Source organism: Typopeltis vanoorti, chromosome 6 (assembly GCF_054136105.1).
Source record: "Typopeltis vanoorti isolate ZY-2024b chromosome 6, IOZ_Tvanoo_1.0, whole genome shotgun sequence".
Lineage (NCBI taxonomy): Eukaryota > Metazoa > Arthropoda > Arachnida > Uropygi > Thelyphonidae > Typopeltis > Typopeltis vanoorti.
In genome coordinates, this window is record NC_143554.1 from 32,257,030 (window position 1) to 32,278,808 (window position 21,779).

General features: G+C 36.3%; 1 protein-coding gene across 4 annotated transcripts in view; it reads right to left on the minus strand.

Annotated features, from left to right (window-relative positions):
• Positions 1-21,779, minus strand: part of unc-104 (kinesin family member unc-104) — a 942,286-nt gene that overhangs the window by 588,109 nt on the left and 332,398 nt on the right. For all 4 annotated transcript variants that reach the window (XM_090394094.1, XM_090394092.1, XM_090394093.1 and 1 more), the window contains exons 16-17: positions 14,083-14,174; positions 4,855-4,995 (exon numbers count right to left, since the gene is read on the minus strand). In XM_090394094.1, coding sequence (XP_090250220.1) covers positions 4,855-4,995; positions 14,083-14,174 — 233 coding nt within the window. The remainder of the gene's footprint in view (positions 1-4,854; positions 4,996-14,082; positions 14,175-21,779) is intronic.

A 21,779-nucleotide genomic window follows, 5' to 3' on the forward strand; every position in this document is an offset into this window, starting at 1 on the left:
TGAGGTTGAATAGCTATTGCAAAACCTGGATAAGAATCTAGCATGAGGACAGATGAAATAGCATATATGCTAAAGGAATGTTCAGCTAAATTGGCTTTAACATGTTAAAGGCCATGCCTTTAACATGTTTGTACAACTTGAGTCTCAATTCAGAAAAGATAGTGAAACAGGAACAGAAAGAATGTATGATAGTTCCATTGCAAAAGGGTGGTGCAAAACTGATTTGTCTAACTACTAACCTATCAGTATCTCTGGTGTGGTGGTGAAGGTTTTAGAAAATTTGGTAAGAACTCACAGAAATGGGTAGAAAGACAAGTTATAATCTGAAATGAACAACATGGGTTTACTTAAAGGGAGGTCATATTTTAGCAATTTTCTTATATTTCACAATATTATGGACGAGTTGGATAAAGGAAACAGATACTGTGATACTGTTGAATTTTGCTAAGACATTTGATAGGATACCACATGAAAGGCTGTTGCATAAACTGTAAAATATGGGTTTGGAATATAAGCTCTACTTAGTTAAGCAGATGGTTAATGGACAGGAATTAGAAAGTATATGGTGAGTGCGAATCTGGCAGATTTAAGGTGACCATTGGGGCACCCCAAGGTTCAGTTCTTGGACCACTGTTGTTTGATCTACACATTAACAGCATTAAGAAGGATGTAACAGGAGAAGCTCAATTTTTTGCTGATGATACAAAGATTGGTAGGAGTGGAGGGAAAGTACTCTTGTCTCTATCTACATGGGTAAAGGGGATGCACAAGCCTGTATGAATTACAGAGGAATAAAGTTGATGTCTCACAGAATGAAAATCTTAGAAAGGGTTCTTGATGGAAGACTGAGGCAGGATGTGGAGACTGCAAAGGAGTAATTCGGCTTCATGCTTAGTCAATCAACGACAGATGCTATCTTTGGGTTACAGTAGATGATGGAAAAGTTTCAAGAGAAACAACATGAGCTACATCTGGTGTTTATTGATCTGGAGAAAGCATACAAGGAGGAGTGGAGGGAAAGTACTCTTGTCCCTGTCTACAAGGGTAAAGGGGAATTACAAGACTGTGCGAATTACAGAGGAATAAAGTAGATGTCTCACACAATGAAAATCCTAGAAAGGGTCCTGATGGAAGACTGAGGCAGGAGGTGAGATTGCAAAGGAGCAATTTGACTTCATGCCTAGTCAATCGACAACAGATACTATCTTTGAGTTATGGCAGATGATGGAAAAGTTTCAAGAGAAACAATGGGAGCTACATTCTGGTGTTTATTAATCTGGAGAAAGCATATGATGAGTGCCAAGGCAAGAAGTCTGGAGGTGTCTGAGGGAGAAGAAGGTACCAGAGAAATATGTCAGATTGGTGCAGGAGATGTACAGAAATGTGGAGACAAGAGTTCAGACCTACCTGGGAGAAATAGAAGTTTTCAAGTGACAGATGGTTTGCATCAAGGATCAGCATTAAGTCCATTCCTGTTTAATACTGTAATAGAGGTGGTGACGGAGGAGGAGGTGAAGGAAGATGCACTTGGACAATATTGTATGTAGATGACATCATGCTGTGTGCAGAATCAAGAGAAGAAGTAGCAACTAAACTGGAAAGATGGAGGAAAGTACTGGAAGAGAGAGGTATGAGGCTGAGCAGAAGTAAGACAGAGTATATGAGCAGCAAAGTGGATGGCAGCCAAGAGACAGATCTGGAGCTGGAAGGAAATGACATCAGGAAGATGAGGGACTTTAGATACTTAGGTTCAACAGTGAAAGAGGATGGAGTGCCTGGATGGAGGAACTGGAGAGAGATGGCTGGAGTATTATGCGATAAGAGAGTGCTGATCAATCTAAAAGGCAAAATCTACAGGACAGTAGTGAGACCAGCTATGACGTATGCTATGGAAACTGTGGCCCTGAGGGAAAAATAACATGAGCACGATGGAGGCAGCAGAGATGAGAATGCTTAGGTGGATGTGCGGTGTGACCAGAAAGGATCATCTGAGAAATGAGTATGTAAGGGGAAGAGTGAAAGTTATGAGCTTAGGAGCAAAGATACAGGAGGCAAGGTTGAGATGGCTTCGTCATGTGATGAGGAGGGAGGACGAGTACGTAGGAAGAAAGGTCATGCAGGGGAGGAGGAAGCTTGGGCGGCCAAAGAAGAGATGAAGGGAGCTGATGGAGGAGGATTTGAGGATGAAGAACTTGGATGTGGTTACTGCCCAAGACAGGTGGATGTGGAGGAGACTCATTGAAAACAGCGACCCTACTTAAGTGGGATAAGTTGCAGAAGAAGAAGAAGAAGATTAGTAGGGCAATTAGGGATGTTACTGATATACAGTCTTTACAGAATGATTTCAATAACCTGGAAAGGTAAGCAAATGATAATGGCCATCAGTTCAATGTTAGTAAGTGCAAAGTAATGCATTTTGGTGTGGTTTCTAATTCGGTGGCCAGTATTATACACATACCAGCCACTTTTATTTTATTTTATGTATAAGCATGCAACTGCTAATACTAATCCTCTTCAATGACCTGTATATAGTTCAGTGAAATATGGGGAGGGAACAGCCTTCATTAAATGTTTCAGTCAATTGCTCACACAGTCTGTACAAGTCTGTAAAGTCTGTACAAGCCTTCTCAGATGATGCCGATCTTGTTCTTGACCCACAGTTACATCTCTTAGACAAGCAATATGGTTTATTTTTCCACTGATGGTGAGCTCTGCTGTTTTTAAAATCGTGACTCCAGCCAGACAGAAACTCACAATAAGTCCTTTATCAAACTCCAAAAGATCTTCTCATCCCATTGTGATCAACACAATTAATGATTACTGACCAGCAGCATCCTTAAATAGTTACCTAGAACATGTTATGATTCACATGACCAGGCATTTTGTATAAACCCTTGACATAAATATTTTTATATTCATGTACATCTGCATAAAGGTTTCTAATGCAGTGGCCAGTATGTGTATTAGCAAGGTTATGCTATAAGAAACTGATGAGGTTAAGGATCTTGTCATTATAGTGGATAAAAATTTGAATTCAAAGGTAACATAGCAAAAAATTCAGAATACAACTCAGAGGATATTTGTGATGTTGAAACGATCCCTGACACATAAAGAAAGTCATTCTGCATCTTTACAAGGCCTTGATTAGACCACACCTTATTACTGTTTGAAGATTTGGTCTCCTGGGTTTCAACAGGATAAAGAAGCCGTGGAAAAGGTGCAAAGAAGAGTTACGAAGATTATATTGGGATTATGGAATGTGGATAGCAAGGAGAGATTGAGAATATATGGATTACAGGCTCTGGTTAACATGAGAAAGAGGAATGGTATGTAGAGAACTATAAACTTCTGAATGGAATATTCAGATATTGGGATATTATTGGATATTGTCTGATGAAATTTTCTGTTATATGGCAGGTAGGGAGAGAACCAAGGCTTCCATGGAAGTTTGTTCTCAGTTAAGAAAGGGCTAAGAGCTAGATTTTAGATTTTTTGCCTTTTGTAGCAGTAGTGAGGGCATCTAGCATAAATAAATTTAAGGGAAGGTATGACATCTGGTTTGAGTGAAGTATAGTCACCCTTGACTCTGTGGAAGTCTGAAATAATAATAATCACAAAGGAAACTGATATTTATTAGCATTCAGGAACTGTGAATAAAACTAATCTAAGTAATGGTCACTTAAACTGACTGGGAGAGGAAAGGTTAGCAAAACATATATTTAATAAGATGACAGGAAAAGATCGAGAGAAAGACCTAGATCTAGGTGGACTGATGCAATCAGAAGCCCCTTAGAGGACAGAAATATAAGATTTAATAATAGACAGAAATTTGCCAAGAAATTTCTTTGTAGGAAACTGCATTCAAGGGAAAAATTATTTGCTGGAAAATATTAGAGAACTATGTGTGTTTTAAAAAATTTGAAAAGGAAAATGTTGTCATATTCAAGATAAGTAAAAATTCAGTGAACAGAAAAAATATCAGTGATATTTTTAATATCTATAATATCTTTAACTGTAAAAAACAGAGTGGTTATTTACATAGAGAAAGCTATGATAGGATGAAACAATATCATGTCATAATTACAATATCAAAAAGAACACTGATTTCTAGGAATAAGGAAGTTAGCCCCCCCCCATTTTATAAAACTTTGATAAGATTGCATCTGGTCCACATTTACAAACAGTAGTCCAGATAGCATCTGAACTACCATTTGTAAATGTGTTGTCTGTCTGTTCTTATAAATTTTTATGATTTTGAAGAAAGGAGATTGGACATAATTTATGATATGTTTTCTGTTGTAAATTTTGTGGGCTCTTTTAGATAACTTCTATTTATAAAGCTGAATTGTATACTATGCTTGCAAGGTACAGGAACATGTTATGTACCGTTGCATTCAAGCATACCACAAAGCGCTAATTTATTTTGTATATAAAAACATCCGTATTCTTTTTGTCTCACACTCAATCTTTTCACTTTTGTTCTATTCAAGAATTTATTAAGCAATACTAGATTTGAGAAAAAATATAAAAGTAAGTAGGTAAGAATTAGGGGTCATCCCAGGAAATTTTAAAGAGTGTAGTTAGCAAAGGTATGAGGACTAAAGTTTTTTGCATGGGGAATGATGAATAAGTGGAACAGTTGCCAGAGTCTGTTGTTGGCTTCAGGTTGGTGAATGAGTTCAAAGCAAAGTATAACAGATATTGTGTAATGTTGGTTAGTGCTCAACATGTTTACAACTTCCCTTGATGAGTCTGCGGACTCATCAAGGGAGGCCTTAAACATTGCCCTAGTAGTGGTAATAGTAATAATAAATATGATTACATAAATGCAGAAAAAAAAAATTTTTTTTTTACCTTGTTCAGGATGCTGAAACCTAAATACATGATATTTGCCAAGGATGACTCTAGAGCCAGTACGTAGCACTAATGAATCTGTTATTTGCCTTCCATTTACATAACACATAGAATTACTACAAGGGCATAAATTTACAATACCTACAAGAAAAAATATAAACATAAAATACTGTTATTCATTTAATGATAATAAATTACAATGCAATTATCACTTTAAAAGAATTAATAATACCTCAATATTACCTGTCCTGCAGGCTTCATTTGCCTCTCTAAAACTTGTACAGATCACCAAGAGAAATTACCTCCACCAGAAGTGGTAGGGCGCATGCTTCTTTAAGTCTTTTGTCAGATGACACAAGAAGAATCTTGAATAACTTATACAGTCTTACCCCGACTTACGCGAATCCGGAGTTACGCGGTTTCATATATGTACATATTCCCATCTCGCTTCACGCCTCACCACTAGTCGTATCTTTCAGGCACCAGCCGCATTCGGCAGTGTCGCACATGCTGTGAACAAGCACTGACGTGTTTTGCGCAGTCTCCATTTATACACAAATTTTATAGTTACAACCCTTGCGATTGTTTAATGTTATGTTCTTGATAAAAATTTTATCACATAAAAAATAATAATGTCTTCCAAAGGAAGCAAGTCCGATTCTTCTACAGCTAGCAAGAAAAGAAAAACATTGACTTTGGAAACAAAACTCAACATTATTAAGGATTTTGAAGGCAGAATGAAAATTTGTGAACTAGCAAAGAAGTTTGATCTACAGGAATCCACAGTAAGAACAATCATAAAAGAAAAGTCTACAGATTTTGGAGGACATAGATTCTAATGAGGAATGAATTGTAGCCACAAGGTAAGGAATAAAAAAATCATTAGCTTGCTATAAAGAAATTTTGCATGACAAGAAAAAGACATTATGAAACCATTGACATCGAAATAACTTTCTTTTTTTATTTATGTACGAAAAACTACAATTATGATTATATTTCTTAAAAAATATACGTGTTTTTGTAAACCTTTGGTCCCAATTAACTAATATTTTGTATGTTTGAATGCAAAATTATACCCGAGTTACGCGAAATCGACTTACGCGCTTTTTGTTGGTCCCACCTACCGCGTAACTTCAGGGTATGACTGTATACTAAAAATACTTCTAGTCCTGATGGCATTTTCCCCCTCTTCAACAATATCCTGAAGAGATGTGCTCCAAAATTGATGTATACCACATATACTCTCGTTCATACTCAGCTGGCAACTAATGGATAGTATAGAAAGATACCCATATTCGGCCTATTCCAAGAAAGAGATAAAAGTTGGGCATGGAACCATCAAAAAAAAAAAAAAAAAAACTGCTATAATCACAATCCTCTCTAATGATCACCGTTACAGACCCCCCCCCCCCCCCACTCCAGATCTACATTTGATCTTCTAGCCTACATTACCCAACTCAAGAAACAATGAAAAGACTCAGGGAAACTTGTGCTGTTGCATAGATAGTTCCAAGACATTTTATAGTCTGAGATAGAGACCTGCTTGGTAAACTGTAATGGGATGGAAATTTGCCAAGCACTTCTCAAAAGGAGTGCCTCTAATTCTGAGGGTGTCCAATCACAAGTGCAAACAGTTGTGCTCTGTTCCCTACCCTATTTATCCTATATATAACTGGCCTTCTCTTGCTTATCACAACTGCTATTGATAGATTTGATGACAGTACTTTCTATTCTTCTTCTTCTTCATTGGACAAACTTTGCAGTGCTCTAGTGATTAAAGTTTCAAGATCTTCCATAACCGATGTGTTAAACAGTGATCTCTGTATCCATTCTATGAAGTGAGGACAACATGGTATCAAATGCCATCAAAACACAGCACAATCACCTCCTCTCTCTCTCTCTCTTTATTTCTCTCAAAAAAAATCTTAGTTCACCCCTTACCTTTCATGATTTCCAGCTCATTGCGCCAGAGCAGTTCTCTTCCATTTTGACTTCTGCTTACAAACTGTTATAAGCATGATTTCTTTATATTTTTTAAAAATTAATTTTGTTTTACACAGTCCAGAAATTCTGCTCTAAAGATCAAACATGGAAGTTTTTCAAGCTACTACAGGGTGCCAATAAGTGGAATGGTGGTTTCACATGGATAGATGAACTCCCTCTCCCACCTGAAGACAATCACATACATCCATGTCCATGGTAGCATTTGAACCAATTGCCTGCTAGTTGGAGACGGGATGTGCTGGCCACTAGACCTGAAAGTATTTTTAGAGGCTGAGAAAGCAGAGCTTCCTCAGCCCCAAAAAACTTGGTATCATTTTCTGCTCCTCCCTCCCCCCATTCTGCTACTTAACTTTGTACAAATCCCAAACCTGCTCGAACTTAGGATACAGTTCTCATATTTTGAAACATTTTGAGTGGTGTTTTAAAAGTATTCCTAAAACATCTCTCTCAAAAGAGAGAGAGAGAGAGAGTAGTATAGTTAAGTAACAGTCCTCTTTCATGGTATCCGAGGCTGTTTCTGGTTTTTCTTCAGATTTTAGCATTGTTGTTTGAACATGGTTAGTGATACATTGCCTATTTTCAGACAATACATACTCTACAGAGATCAGTATCCTGTAGAGTATGTATTCTTTTTACAACAGAAAGTTGTAAAAAGAATACAAACAACTTAAATGAGAAGTGAGAAAGGTAGTCCAAGGAAAAACATTACAAAATAGGGATAAATCAGAACTAAATAATGCCAGATATGACACAAAAATTATAGACACCAAGAAATGACAGAAATAACATCTGGAGATAATGCATAAGGGCTAAATTCTAAAAATATATAAAGGCATAGACATCAGGGAAGGAGAAATGTAGAAAGGCCAATATTAAGAAGTGACTTTTGAAACTTCAAATGGGAAAATAAAAACCTAATCCATGAAAGAATGTTCTTATATTAAATCTCTAACAATACAGATGTGCTCAGGTAGCAAGAATCAAAAACTGCAATCCAGTTAAGCTTTAAAGTTACTGGAATTACACCGCCAAAGCATATCTACATGTTTCAATAAACTGTCAGGAATTCTACTAACCGCCATGGCTACGGTGCAGTAGTTAATGCCAAAAGTTAGCAATACCAATGCAAGTTCACATGAAAGAATAATCATGCTAGAATAATCATGAGAACTGTATGAAGTCTCTATAAAATATAACAAAAAATTGGCTCTGAAATAAATAGCAAGATACCATGTAAAATAGTATTTATTTCAGAGCCAATTTTTTTGTTATATTTTATAGAGACTTCATACAAGTCTCACTGCAATTCAATTGTAACTGCTCATAAAAATGCACAAGAGTTGATAAATTTTCTTCTTTCTATTGAAAACAGACATACTTTCAGCTAATAAAAATAGATAATGTTCAATTTCCTAATAATGGCATTGTAACCAGTAATCATATCAGTCCTGCATTTAGGAATATATATATATATATATATATATATATATATATATATATATAAAAAGGGGAGGCTTTCGTCTGTGTATCATTTTATATACAATAAATGAAATAAATTTAGGAATATTACATCGGCAAGCTTCTCAAAGAGTACCATATTAGTTCCAAAAAGTGAATTCTTTAATAAGATTAATAAAGTTATCATTGCCTTATCATGTGCTTTGTATATCTGAAGCTTCCTAAGTAAAAATTTATCCTGTCTAACACAATTTCCAAGACAACTTAAATTTTAAGTTGATTGGCATTTCATGTTGGAAATCCTAAAAGTTAAAGCTATTATTATACTGCCTCACAACCTGAACACTGCAATATTTAAATTATTTTAATTATTTGTTCCATGCAGTATTATATGTAACAAATATTGCATCCTTCATGTCTTTACCCTCAGCAGTCTGTTTTCATGTATGGACAAACTGCATAGCACAATATTATCATCATCAAATTCCTGACATTTATGCTCAAGGGGTGTACAGGATATTATGATAGTGCTACATGAAAAACTTACATCATTATTAACTTAATATCAACAATTTTCCTCCAAATCAATCTGCTATCTGTCAAGACTCCAACATTATCAGATCTCATATTTCTAACTTCTAAAACGTATCAATCCACCTATATTTTGGTCTTCTGGTGGGTCCTTTTCCTAACTATAATAAATTTAGTTTAATCCTTTATCCAAGTGTGAGCAAACAAAGTTTGCACCTGAAAGTATCTTCAGGACTGGGGTAAGGTGGTACAACACCAGGGCAACTCGTTGCAAAGGTGGAGCAAGCTACCAACACTCCTATCTCAGTATCTCCTATAATGTAATGCAAAACACATCTCCTTGCAGATATGTCTAATGTTATGCATTAAGGGAAGGGCCACTACCCAGACTAGTTTCGACCTTTATTGAGGTCTCTTCAGTGGGAGCCAGGCCCAAGTGGAGATACCAGGCAGAAGCACTAGCAAGGTCATCTCCACACTTGGATAAAGGATTCAACTAAATTTATTATACTCTAACCAAGTGAAAAATAAACTTTCAACTTTTCCTAACTAGTTTTGCTAATCCTTCCTCTCCCATTCTGTTTAATTGACAATACCACCTGAGATTCTTCTTTTCCCTTTACTGCCTCTTTAACTTCCTGCGTCCACCATGGAGTCCTGATTTTTCTATCCTTGTAGACAACCTCACCACATGCCTCTCTGGCTGAATCAGTCAGAATTTTCTTCAGGGATTGCCACTGATTCTCCAAGGTTTGGTTCCTGTTCTCAAACTCTTTGATTTTTTCTTGAATAATGTTTGTGTGTATTTTAGTCTACAGTTCACATCTGAGAGCCACCCAACTTTTATTCACTTCAAAACTTTCTTCCATGTCCTTTTCGATATGAAATTCAATTTTATCTTGCTCAAAACTAAATGGAACAAAAAGTCAATGAAACTTTTCTTATTCCTTGCCTCTTCTCTCCATGTGAATTTGTACACATTTTTATGTTGGAACATTGTGTTAGTAATAACCAGTCCATGTTCTGAGCTGAAATCCGATAGGTATTTGCCATTGTTATTATTAACTTTCCTCTTTTCTTCAAACTATCCCAAAATATTTCTGTATGTCTGACAATCATTTCCTACTCTGTTATGCAGATCTCCAACAAAGACCAACTTTTACTTTTTCATTGTGTCAGATGCTTTCTCTAATGCCTCAAAAAATTCCTACACTTCTACCTTAGATCTTTCTGTGGGACCATAGGCACAAATAAGTCTCACTGTCTAGTTTCCCATTCCGATACCCGTAGACATCACTCTAATTGTCTATAGCAGGAGTAGCTATAGTGTTAAATACTATAGCTACTCCTGCCATTCAAGAAGGTTAGTGTTAAATACTATAGCTACTCCTTTTCCCTGATTGTTGTTGCTTGAATATAACAATTTGTATTTATTGCTTAGAAAGATCTCTCTAGTTTTTGTCTTTTTTGTTTCAGTCACCCCTATTATGTAGATCTGGTACTTATCCAATTCTTCTGCTAGTTCCATTTCTTTGCAATTCAGGTTTCTAATGTTGACAGTACCGATCTTGAACTTTGGTGATGTTGAGTTAGAATGTGTTTCAGGATTTGTTCCAGTAATTGACTTTTCGTTACTCACCCAGGTTCCCTAGTGAAAACAATGGGGGCCTTGTTTAAACAGGTGATGCCCCAGCCAGCATGAAATTTTTCATGTTGTACCATCATTGTATGTCATGGTTTAAGCCAATAGGAATACAATTTAGTCAGCTAAATCCCAAATTGCCAGCCCATCCTTGTTCATTCAGTATCCAGGTAGATACTTAAAAGGGTGCACCATGAGAAGGTGAGGAATGGACATTAGGTCAGAAGCCGTGATCAGTTCTCTGCATTCCTTTAAAGGCTATGTGTAGTTCTCCTCTCAGTTATAACAGATTTAACCCTTAAGTGCCCCTTCAGGGATGATAGAGAGAGAAAACAGAACAGGAGTTTGGGTATTGCTGATGACAGCTGAAGAATTACAGCCAACAAAATTAGAAGTTAAAGAAGATTTTAGGTCTGGAGAAGATGGTTAATTTCAGGCTGTTTGGTGTGAGAAAAAGGCCAACGGAACAAAATATATTGTTGGATGCAGATACAGACCAGGGTGTCCAAAGGAAGATGTATATGTAATGTACTGGCAGATTAGATTAGAACAAGAAGTTCAGGCCAAACAATTATTATAAGAGACTAACTATGGGAACAAAGATTGGAGGGAGGAAAGGGAGCATGGAAAGATGGAAGTGGATACAGTTGCTAATGGATATTTATCAGGAGGTTTTAGAGCACTGGATCTGATAACATCAGAAGAGATATTCTGATGCATATCAATATGCATATCTGATGCCTATTCTGATGCAGAGATGCATATCAAAATTGAGGCAAATGAACAGGAGATGTTCAGCATATCAAAAACATGTAAACACAGCAATAGCAGTGGATTACATGTCAGCCCATTTACAATGTGAATTGGCATAGCCTCTGATAGTTATTCAATCTGTCTCTCAGTTCTGGCATCTAGGAGAGTGGAAAGAGGGTATCCATTGCATAAAGGTGGCTCCAAAACAGAAGTAGCAAACTACAGACTAATTAATATATCAGGAGTGGTTGTTAAAATATTGGAAAAATTGGTTAAAGGTAATATCCAACATCCTTTCTTTTAAGCTTACACGGTGATCCGAATGCATTTTTGAAAATTATGGAGACAACTACCATGTTTGAATAAAAACTTTAGTTTAATATAACTAAAATCTACATTTGATGTTTCGACCTTTATGTCAAGGTCATCTTCTGGAGCATACAACTATACACAGAAAACAAGCTACACTACAATCAAACTGGTTTGTTACAGACACTGACCAACCGCTACAACGATTGTTGGCCTGACCTCTAGTGGAAAAAAAAAAAAAAAAAAAATTATACATCAACGCTACAGTCCTATTATTAGTGTTATCTGTTGGTTGTAGAAATACATTGGGCACAACAACAAGTATCTATCTATATACATATATTAACATCATGTACATTTCAACTGGCTGGAACAACCAACAGATAACACTATTAATAGGACTCTAGCGTTGATGTATAATTTTTTTTTTTTTTTTTTTTTTCACCAGAGGTCGGGCCAATAATTGTTGTAGCAGTTGGTCAGTGTTTGTAACAAACCAGCTTGATTGTAGTGTAGCTTGTTTTCTGTGTATAGTTGTATGCTCCAGAAGATGACCTTGACATAAAGGTCGAAACGTCGAATGTAGATTTTAGTTATATTAAACTAAAGTTTTTATTCAAACATGGTAGTTGTCTCCATAATTTTCAAAAATGCATGTAATATCCAACAGTGTGGGGGGAAGGGGGGGGGGAATAGTGATACAATACTGTATAGCAGACAGCACAGCTTTGAAAAGGGTAGGTCCTGCCTTAGTAATTTATTCATATTTTATAATATAGTGACAGCAGAATTGGATAAAGGAAATGGTTACAGCATGATACTTCTGGACTTTGCAAGGGCATTTGACAGAATACCACATGGAAATCTAATATGAAAGTTGGAACAAATAGGAATGGATATGAAGCTAGTAGTATGGACAGAGAGGAGGCTGACAGCAGACACCAGGGAGTAGTATATGGTGGAGTGGAATCTAGAATGATGGTTATTAGTGGAGTTCTAGGTCTGCTATTCTTCAATTTGTTTATTGATGATATTGGGAAAGATTTAAGAGGGGAAATTCACTTGTTTGCTGATGAGGCCAAACTGAAGCAAAGCTCTCATAGTATCCATTTATAAAAAGGGATGAGTGTTCCTTTATGCAAGTATACTTAAGAAATGGCTAAGAAAAATTGTGGAAGGGAAGCTTGGTGAAGAACAAGATTCAGGCTAAATAAAGATTGACAGAATCAGATTTTTACTTTAAGACAAAAAGCTGAGAAATTTTGGGAAAATAAGAAGGATTTGTACTGGAAAAGGCACAGGACAAGGTGCAAGAGGAAAGCTCTTCAAGACACTACAGTTATATGGTGTAAATTGAACATTATATCAAGCAATATGTAGTCATTATTTTTTTATTTAACTGTAAGTCAGCATTTAGAATTGAAGGAGGTACAGGAAGATGGTTTGAGGTAAATCAGGAGTGTGACAAGGATACACATTATCTCCACTGTTATTATCTATGGATCACAATATAAAGGAATGTGGTATTAAATATGATGTTAAAATTGGTAAGGTTAATATCGCAGCTCTTTACTTTATGGCGATGATATTATACTTCTGAATAAATCCAGCACTAGTCTGCAAGATTCCTTGACTAAAATGAATAATTGTTGTAATAAATTTGGCATGAAAATCAGCAATAAAAAGACAAAGACAATAAAAATAGGCAGAAACACTGAAAGCATCAACTGTATCCTGAATGATGAATCTATAGAACAAGTAAAACATTTCAGCTATTTAGGCACAATTTTTAGTGAAGATGGTAAAATATGGAAATGGACAACAGAATTAGTAAAGCTGGTATGATAGGAAGTCAGTCAGCTGAATAAATGCATATGGAATAAGAAAGAAATTAGTCAAAACATTAAATTAGCTGTATACAAGACATGGTTCAAACCAATTTTAATTTATGGATCTGAGAACTGGGTTAGAAAAAATAAATAAATAAATAACACTTGATCAAAGACTAGAAACATCTGATATGACAGTTCTGAGAAAGATTAGTGAAGTGACCAGATGGCATTAATGGCAGCATCCCACCAAAAATTAGGATATTATTAGGAAAGAACATGCCACTGATAGCATTCCAGAATGTGTTACTAGACCTAATCTCAGGTAGTGTGGTCATTTAAACAGAATGGAAGAGGAAAGATTAGCAAAACCAGTGTTCTTTGTCACGTAGGCAGAAAAAGACCCAGAGGAAGACAAAGATGTAGATTGATTGATACAGTAAAAAGTGCCTTAAAGGACACTTTTTATCCAGAAATATAAGATCTGATAATATTGGAGTCTTGACAGACATCAGATTAATTTGGAGGAAAATTATTGATCAGAAGTTAGTAATGGTTTAACTTTTTCATGTAGTACTACCATAATCATCCTATACATCCCCTGTAGGTTCATATCAGAATTTTGAGAAGGATGATGATGATGATAATAATAATATTAAATGAATAAATATTATGATTCAGAAATTCTACATTATTATTTACCTTCATGATTTTCAAATATACAGTGTTCATTCAATATATGAGATCCAGTAAGTTTGATATCCTGTGGAACATTTGCATCAGGACACCCAACTCTAGAAATGTAATCGATGTTATTAATAGCATTTACATACAACAGATATAATATCATTATAAATAATGCACTGGAATATGTTCACACATTAACAGGAAAGAACAAAAGTTCAGTAATGGGCTGAAAAAAAAATTAATAACTTTTTTTTTTTCAATGAAAAATAAATCTAATTTTAGATATCAAAAATCTAATCATGGTTAAAAGAAAATTAAGTTAATATCCAACAATTTTGTATCCCAAGAATAGATTTGCCTTTTTAATCATAATATTTTAAGACTAAAGAGAGCCTATGAGACCAGATATACAAAACATAAATACTGATCCTTGTCATACTCCCAAGATTTCTCATAAGTAAAAATTAGGTCCTGACAATGCGTAATTGGCCTAAAGGGGGTATATGAAGAAGGCAGTATTGGAATGGATACCCAGATTAAGAAGGATAAATCAGGAAGGCGTTAGATTGATGAATAGCATCTTCAAAGCAGGAGTTGAATGAAAAAAATTTGTGTAGGAAGTATAAAGGAAAAAGATTATCAGCATGCCCATGAGCAGTAACAATTCTCAGATAAGAAGGGTGACCTATATGATAAGGAAGGCCAAAACTAATTATGAGTGAAGGACAGCTGATGAGGGCAAAAGAAATTCTTAAGAGTTCTTTCACTATGTAGAAAGTAAAATGAGGAATGACTATGGAAGGATAACTTTAAAAAATGTTGATGGTTGGGAAGTAACAGAACCAAATCAAACAGTGGAATTAACTGAGTGAGAATTCTGCACAGGTGTACCATCTAAACCAGGCATGGGCAACCTTTCCTGGTTCGGGGGCCAAATTATCATCCTATCTCCGAGTCAAGGCCGGACCAAATTATTAAATAAAATAAATTAATATTAAATTAATTAAAACAAGTTGCTACTTCATAGCAACTTGTTTTAATTTTAATGTGAAGATTGGCCTTGTACTTCAATTACGAGACTATCAATATTGACGTTAATATTACTTAAGGATAATCGCATAGAATTTTCGAGGTTTTCGTCCGTTATTCTTGTCCAAATTTTTGATTTATTGTATATCATCCTCAAAAAAAACTGTTCACACATACATGTGCTGCCGAAAAGACAAATGATTTTTCTTTAAAAGGCACGTAAATTTGTATATTTTTCTTCCACCAAATAAAATTTATAAAAATCTGTCAAAGCAATGTTATTAAATTGTGATTTTAGCACTAAATCCCCCTGAAGATCAATAAGTTCCATCTGTAAGTTTTCTGGCACATTATTTACATCAGCATCCATCGGACGAGCAAATATAGCAAATGTGGAGTCTTTGTTTTTGAAGTCGGCAAACCTTGTATCAAAATGATCTATTAGTGCCTTCAGTTCATGTCCATAACAATTATAAGGGATATTTTTATGAGTTGCTAGAGTAGGAAAATGATAACAATTTTTTGTTCTTATCTGACTTCCAAACAATCCTAGTTTATTACAAAAAGCTTTGACATGTCCATGCAGTTAATTAACCAATTGTCCTTGTTTTTGCAATATAAGATTCAGTTCATTTAGGTATGCAGTGACATCTACAAGGAATGCTAAATCACACACCCACTCATCATCTTTTACTTGGTTAATTGTGTTTCCTTTTATGTCCATCAAATCTGCAATGTCTTGTCTCAGATCATAAAATCATTTTAACATTTTACCTTTACTCAACCACCTCACTTCACAATAATAAGACACATCTTCATAATCTGAAAATAGGTCTGCCAAATACTCCTTAAATTGGCAGTGATTAAGTGCACGTGACTTAATAAAGTTAATACTAGCTACTACAACTTCCATAACATTTGTGAATTTAATCGATTTTGCACACAGATTTTGTTGGTGGATAATGCAGTGAAAATTTGGTAAATTTTCCAGATGGATCTGTAGTTCTATTGCTCTTTCATGAACTATTCCAATAAATCCCTTCTGTGTACCAACCATTGCAGGGGCTCCATCAGTGCATATGCCAGATAGTGAACTCCATTTAAGCACAAATCTCTCGAAGACTGTGTTGACTGTTTCAAATATATCTTCACCAGTAGTTGTTCCTTTTAACGGCCGAAGCGCCAATAATTCCTCTGCAATGTTGAAATCCACATCAACTCCTCGAATAAATATTGTCAGTTGTGCTGTATCGGAGGCATCAGTGCTGTCATCCAAAGCAATTGAAAATGCTTCCAATCTCAATCTAGCAATCTTCTCTTTTAAACTTTTTTTGATATCATCAGCCATAATTTCTATCCGTCAGACAACAGTACGTCTCAACAAATGAATATTCTCAAAGTCTTTTTTCTTTTCAGGACATATTATACTTGCAACATCCAGCAGACATTCTTTGATAAATTCTCCTTCACCAAATGACTTAGAATGCTTGGCGATTTTTTTGCTTACCACAAAGCTGGCTTTGACAATGCTGTGGTGTTTTGTTCTTTGCTTGTTGAACATTTGCTGCTGGGTATCCAAGTTCTTCAACTTCTGTATTTCATCTTTTCGTAGTTGTCCATCAATTTTTGGGTGATCTGCATGTCTCAAAGTAAAGTGTCTCTTCAAGTTGTATTCTTTGTTGATGGATACAGATTCATTGCACAGTAAACATACAGGCAAACTATTATTCAGAATAAAATAATAATCCATCATCCAGTTGGCTTGAAATTGACGATTCTCTGCATCTACTTTTCTTTTTTTTTTTCGCAATAACCGCTGACATTGTCCCAAATTTAAAAGTGATATTCAGAACTGTCAAACAAAACCGTCTTCTACACCGCAGGCACCGAACAGAACACAATATCAACGCAGGCACTGAACAGAACATAACATCAATGCAGGCACTGAACAAAGCACAACATCAACGCAAGTACCGAACTGACACGCTGTAACACGTTCACACACACCGCTAGCCAAAGTGAGAAAGAGACCTTGGTTTGTGCAAGTCATATGACGTCAGATTAACGTGAGTTAGTAGAACACACCATGTTTTCTCCCCCCATGAATCAGACAAACTTTGCTGAAATAGATTAGGGACGGATCAAAAGAAGTAGAGGGCCAGATCTGGCCCACGGGTTTCCCATATGTGATCTAAACAATGACAATGCAATGTTGTGACATTGAGTAATAGGAGAATAGAGGATCTAGCCTTGCAAATGTGTGAGAGATGTCTAGAAGAAAAAGTTCTGATTTCTCCTTCGGTAAAAAATTATTTCATATTGTTTACAAAAAGGCAAACAATTTTAAGTCCAAATGTGATTAAATGAGTCAGCTTTTTAAATATATATAAATATATATACACATACACACACATATATATATATATATATATATATAAAAAGCAATCCAACATATTAAAAAACAGATCCTGAAATGAATATACAAGCCATTCAAATTAATGCCGGCATATAAGACGCACTTTTTTTCTTTGAAAATAGGTCTGAAAAACAGGGTGCATCTTATACGCCAATACTCAGTTTTTTATTTCTTTCATTTCCAGAAATTTTCTCTGTTCTGAGTTATGCGATTTCTTTCTTGCTTCCTTGCAGAGTGAGAGAGCATTCCGCATTCCAGTTACATAGAGTTCAGTGGATGCGCATACGCTGTCATTGACAATCACAGCTGTGTTCCTGTTCGTTTAAACTTTCCAATTGTTGTCGCGGTTGTTGTGAATGATAAATTTCTGCCATTAAATTTTCTCTAAATTTCTTGGCAAATTATGGCTGAAAAACATTGGCATTGCTACAATATTGCATACAAGCTACTTGTGATTGCGTATGCTAAAGAATGTGGAAACAGGGCTGGAGAGAAACATTTCGGGCCACTCCAACTGAGAAAAAGATAAGAACTTGGAGGAATCAGGAAGAGGATCTAAAAAAAAGCAACTCGTAGTAAACATAACCTACAATAAATTTCTGGGTTTTGACAAAGAAGATTAAAAGGTGGGTACTCTTTCCTAGTTAGATTAGGTATCTATTGAAAGTAGACTTTTTTTTTTATGTTGGGCTCATATATGAGAGGTTGGCTGGTCAACCTGTAGTACTTCAGTACCGTATATATAGGTAGTGGGATGGGAAAGGAGGAACTTGTTAACATTCGATTTGAAAGCCTGTATATTGTATTCCTTGAGAAATACCTCAGGGGGAAGACTGTTCCACAGTACAGCAGTAGCAGGGATGAAGAAGAAGGAAAGAAACTTGTTCTGTGGGTTTCAAGGTGTACTGTGAAGGGATGTTTGGAGGTGGCCGTACGTGTTCCAATGGTTTTAGTACAGAGTGGGAGAATTATTGATGTTGTTTCAGATAAGCATTCCAATGAGACCTACTTATTACTTTATATTTGAAATACTATTAATTCATTATAATATTCAGTGATGAAGTTTTTTTTCTAAAAAATGTGTACAAAAAATGGGGTGACATAATTACCGGCAAATACGGTAATTATGTCACTTTGTGCACTGAAGGTTCAGCTTATTGAGTATGAATAGTAATGAAGAACCTAAGATTGACTGCTCCAATACCAGACAAATACAGTATGATTAATCCAAACTTCATTATTTAAAATGTCATACCCAGAGCCGTAGCTAGGAAGGGGGCAGAGGGAGCGGTCTGCCCCGGGCGACACTTTGAAACTTTTTTGAACTTTTGCAGTTAATTCTAAAATACTCAGGAACTCATTTCCAAATATTGTAATACTACTGCAAATTTTCCTCACAATTGCTGTAAGCATTGCTAGTTGTGAGAGGATTTTTTCTAAAATAAAATTGATTAAGAATTACCTACATTACTATGAAATAGATGTCAAAAAATGTCATCAACGATTTCCCTAACAGAAAAGCAAGAAAAATAACATTTTACAATGTTGAAATTAAAGTTTTACTTCAAAAATAAACATAGTGTTTTAATTTATTTCCCAATATGTGGTTTGACTTTTTGTAGTAGTTTTAGTGTGTATTGAGAGGGGCGGCAAACTCAGGGCCGCCATGGGCAGCAAAAGCACTAGCTACAATGCTGGTCATACCTCAATAATGCACAAGGACAATTAGTTCATCAAAGCCAGAAGAAATTAATCCCTACTCAGATTAAATAAAATACAATTAATTACCATTTTCACTCTATTAATTGTGTTAAAAAATATTTCTGAAAATTATATTATGATAGCAATATGTATCTCGTGGAAAGGCTTAGACGTAGGTTATGCATTTTTTACTAAATAATTTAAGGAAATTACAACATAAACTAGGATATACATTAAAATAAATTTTAATATGCCTCAATATTTCGGCAATGTCACGTTGCCATTTTCAAGGGACTTAAGAACAAGACACGTGCATGCAGGGCACAACAAACAGTAAGTGAGGAAGAATCAGGAAGCTATTATTTATCCTAAAGTCCTGATGGTGCTCCCTAGCGGGCAATGTTCGTATTCTTGGACGATTGGGCTGAAGGTCTTCTGATGTAGGTTTCCCAAATTTGAGGCAATCTCATGCAGCCAAATTTGTTGAGGTTTGGATTGTTTCTTAGGGCTGAAGCTGATTCCATGAAAAGCCTTTCATATTTGTATTTACTACGGTGTATTATCGTGGCTTTCTTCCACCGTATTCTATGGCAGGTATCCAGCGCATGGTCAGCAAGACCAGAGTGACTGTATTGGTGAAACTGGATGTAGTCCTTATGTTCTGAAATGCTGATATTTGCTGTCCTGCCTGTATGGCCAAAGTAGGACAGTTTACAGCTGCAAGGGACCTGGTATACGCCAGGTAGGTCTTGGGGGAGGGGGGGGGTCCTTTAGTAGAGCGGATAAGGGATGCCAATTTTTTATATGGTCTGTAACAGGAAGTTATGTTTTTTTAGGATTTTTGTAATTTTTTCCGAGGTGCCTCGGATATAGGGTATGGTGATGGATTTAGAGTAATCCTTGTTGTGGGGGGGAGGGGGGTTTACTGGTTTCAATATTTTTTGGATTTTTTTTTGGGGGGGGGGTAGCCATTGGCTGAGAAAGTGTTGAGAATGTGGTTTAGTTCTGTGGTTAGGGCATTGTCATTTGAACAGATAAGTTTAGCCCTGTTGTGTAGTATCTTAATGACTCCATATTGTTGCGAGGAGAGGGTGGTGGGATTGTTAGTGAATGTATCTGCCTCTATGGGTGGGTTTTCTATAGACTGAATAAACCATGGTTCCATCAGGCTGGCGGGTGACAAGTGTGTCTAAGAAAGGAAGGCAGTTGTCTTTTTCCTCTTCCAGGGTGAATTGGATTCTGGGGCGTTGGTTGTTTAAGTGTGTTAGGAAGGAGAGGAGTGCATCAGAGCCATGTGGCCAAATAGCGAACACATCATCAACATAGCGAAACCAAATGGTTGGTTTTTTTGGGGCAGAGTTTAAAGCTTTCTCTTCAAAAGCCTCCATATAAAAGTTGGCCAAGGGTGGGGAGAGTGGAGAACCCATGGCTTTCCCCTCTATTTGTTTGTAGAATTTTCCTTGCCAAACAAAATAGCCCGAGTTCATTGTGAACTGAAATAGGGCTGTGATATCGGGAGGAAATTTAGCTTGGATTAGCTTTAAGGATTCTTTGAGTGGAACATTTGTGAATAAGGACGAGACATCAAAACTGACCATTATGTCAGTGTGTTTGAGTGTTAGGTTTTCTATGCTGGCTTTGAAGTGGGCTGAGTTTTTTTGTGTGAACGTGTGTTGCCAGTATAGTGTGAGAGAGCTTTGGCCAAATGTGTTCAGCTAGTTTGTATGTGGGGGAATGACGTAATGGCACATTTTCCTTATGTATTTTTGGGAGTCCATAAATACGGGGGGGGGGGGGGGGGGTATGGAGTCAAATGGTTTTAATTTGTTAGTGATTTCCACAGGCCAAGAAGTGACCTTCTTAAGGAGCCTGTGGAGTTTTCTAATTTGTGAGTTGGTGGGATTGTACTCGATAGGGAGGTAAGTAGCCCGGTCTAACGATAGAGCTTTCAGCTTACCTGTGTAATCCTTTTGGTTAAGCAATACTGTGGCGTTCCCTTTATCAGCTTTAGTGATTATTATTTTCTTGTTTTTCTTTACTTCTAGTAGAGATTTAATTTCCTTACTGGGCATGTTGAATTTTGGTGGTTTAGCTTTGGTCAGAACACAAGCCACATCCAGTCTAATATCATTGGCGACGTTGTTTGGACGGCGTCATATCCTGCGTTCAATTCGTATAATAATATCTTCAGCGGGTATTCTTCTAGGTGCAATGGCAAAGTTATGGCCACATGTGAGGGAGTCGAGTGCTTCAGGTTTCACACTAAATGACGAAAGATTGACTACCGTTTCAGTAGAAACTTGTGGCTTCGAGATAGAGTTCTTTTTTAAATTCTTTCTCTGCTGCAGTGCACGAGATGTCGTATACTATAGACCAAATTTCGTGGCTTAAGGTGCTTGAAAGGTCATCTTCGAGTGCCTGGATAGCTAAGTTAGCATCATTCAGGAAACAGCGAGTCGTGGCGATTTGGTCCCTGAGCAAGGCTTGGCTGGCACGATTATAAATACGAAGAGCCTTTTGCGAAGAAAAACGGTGCTTGAATTTGACACAGTTAGGAATTACCTGG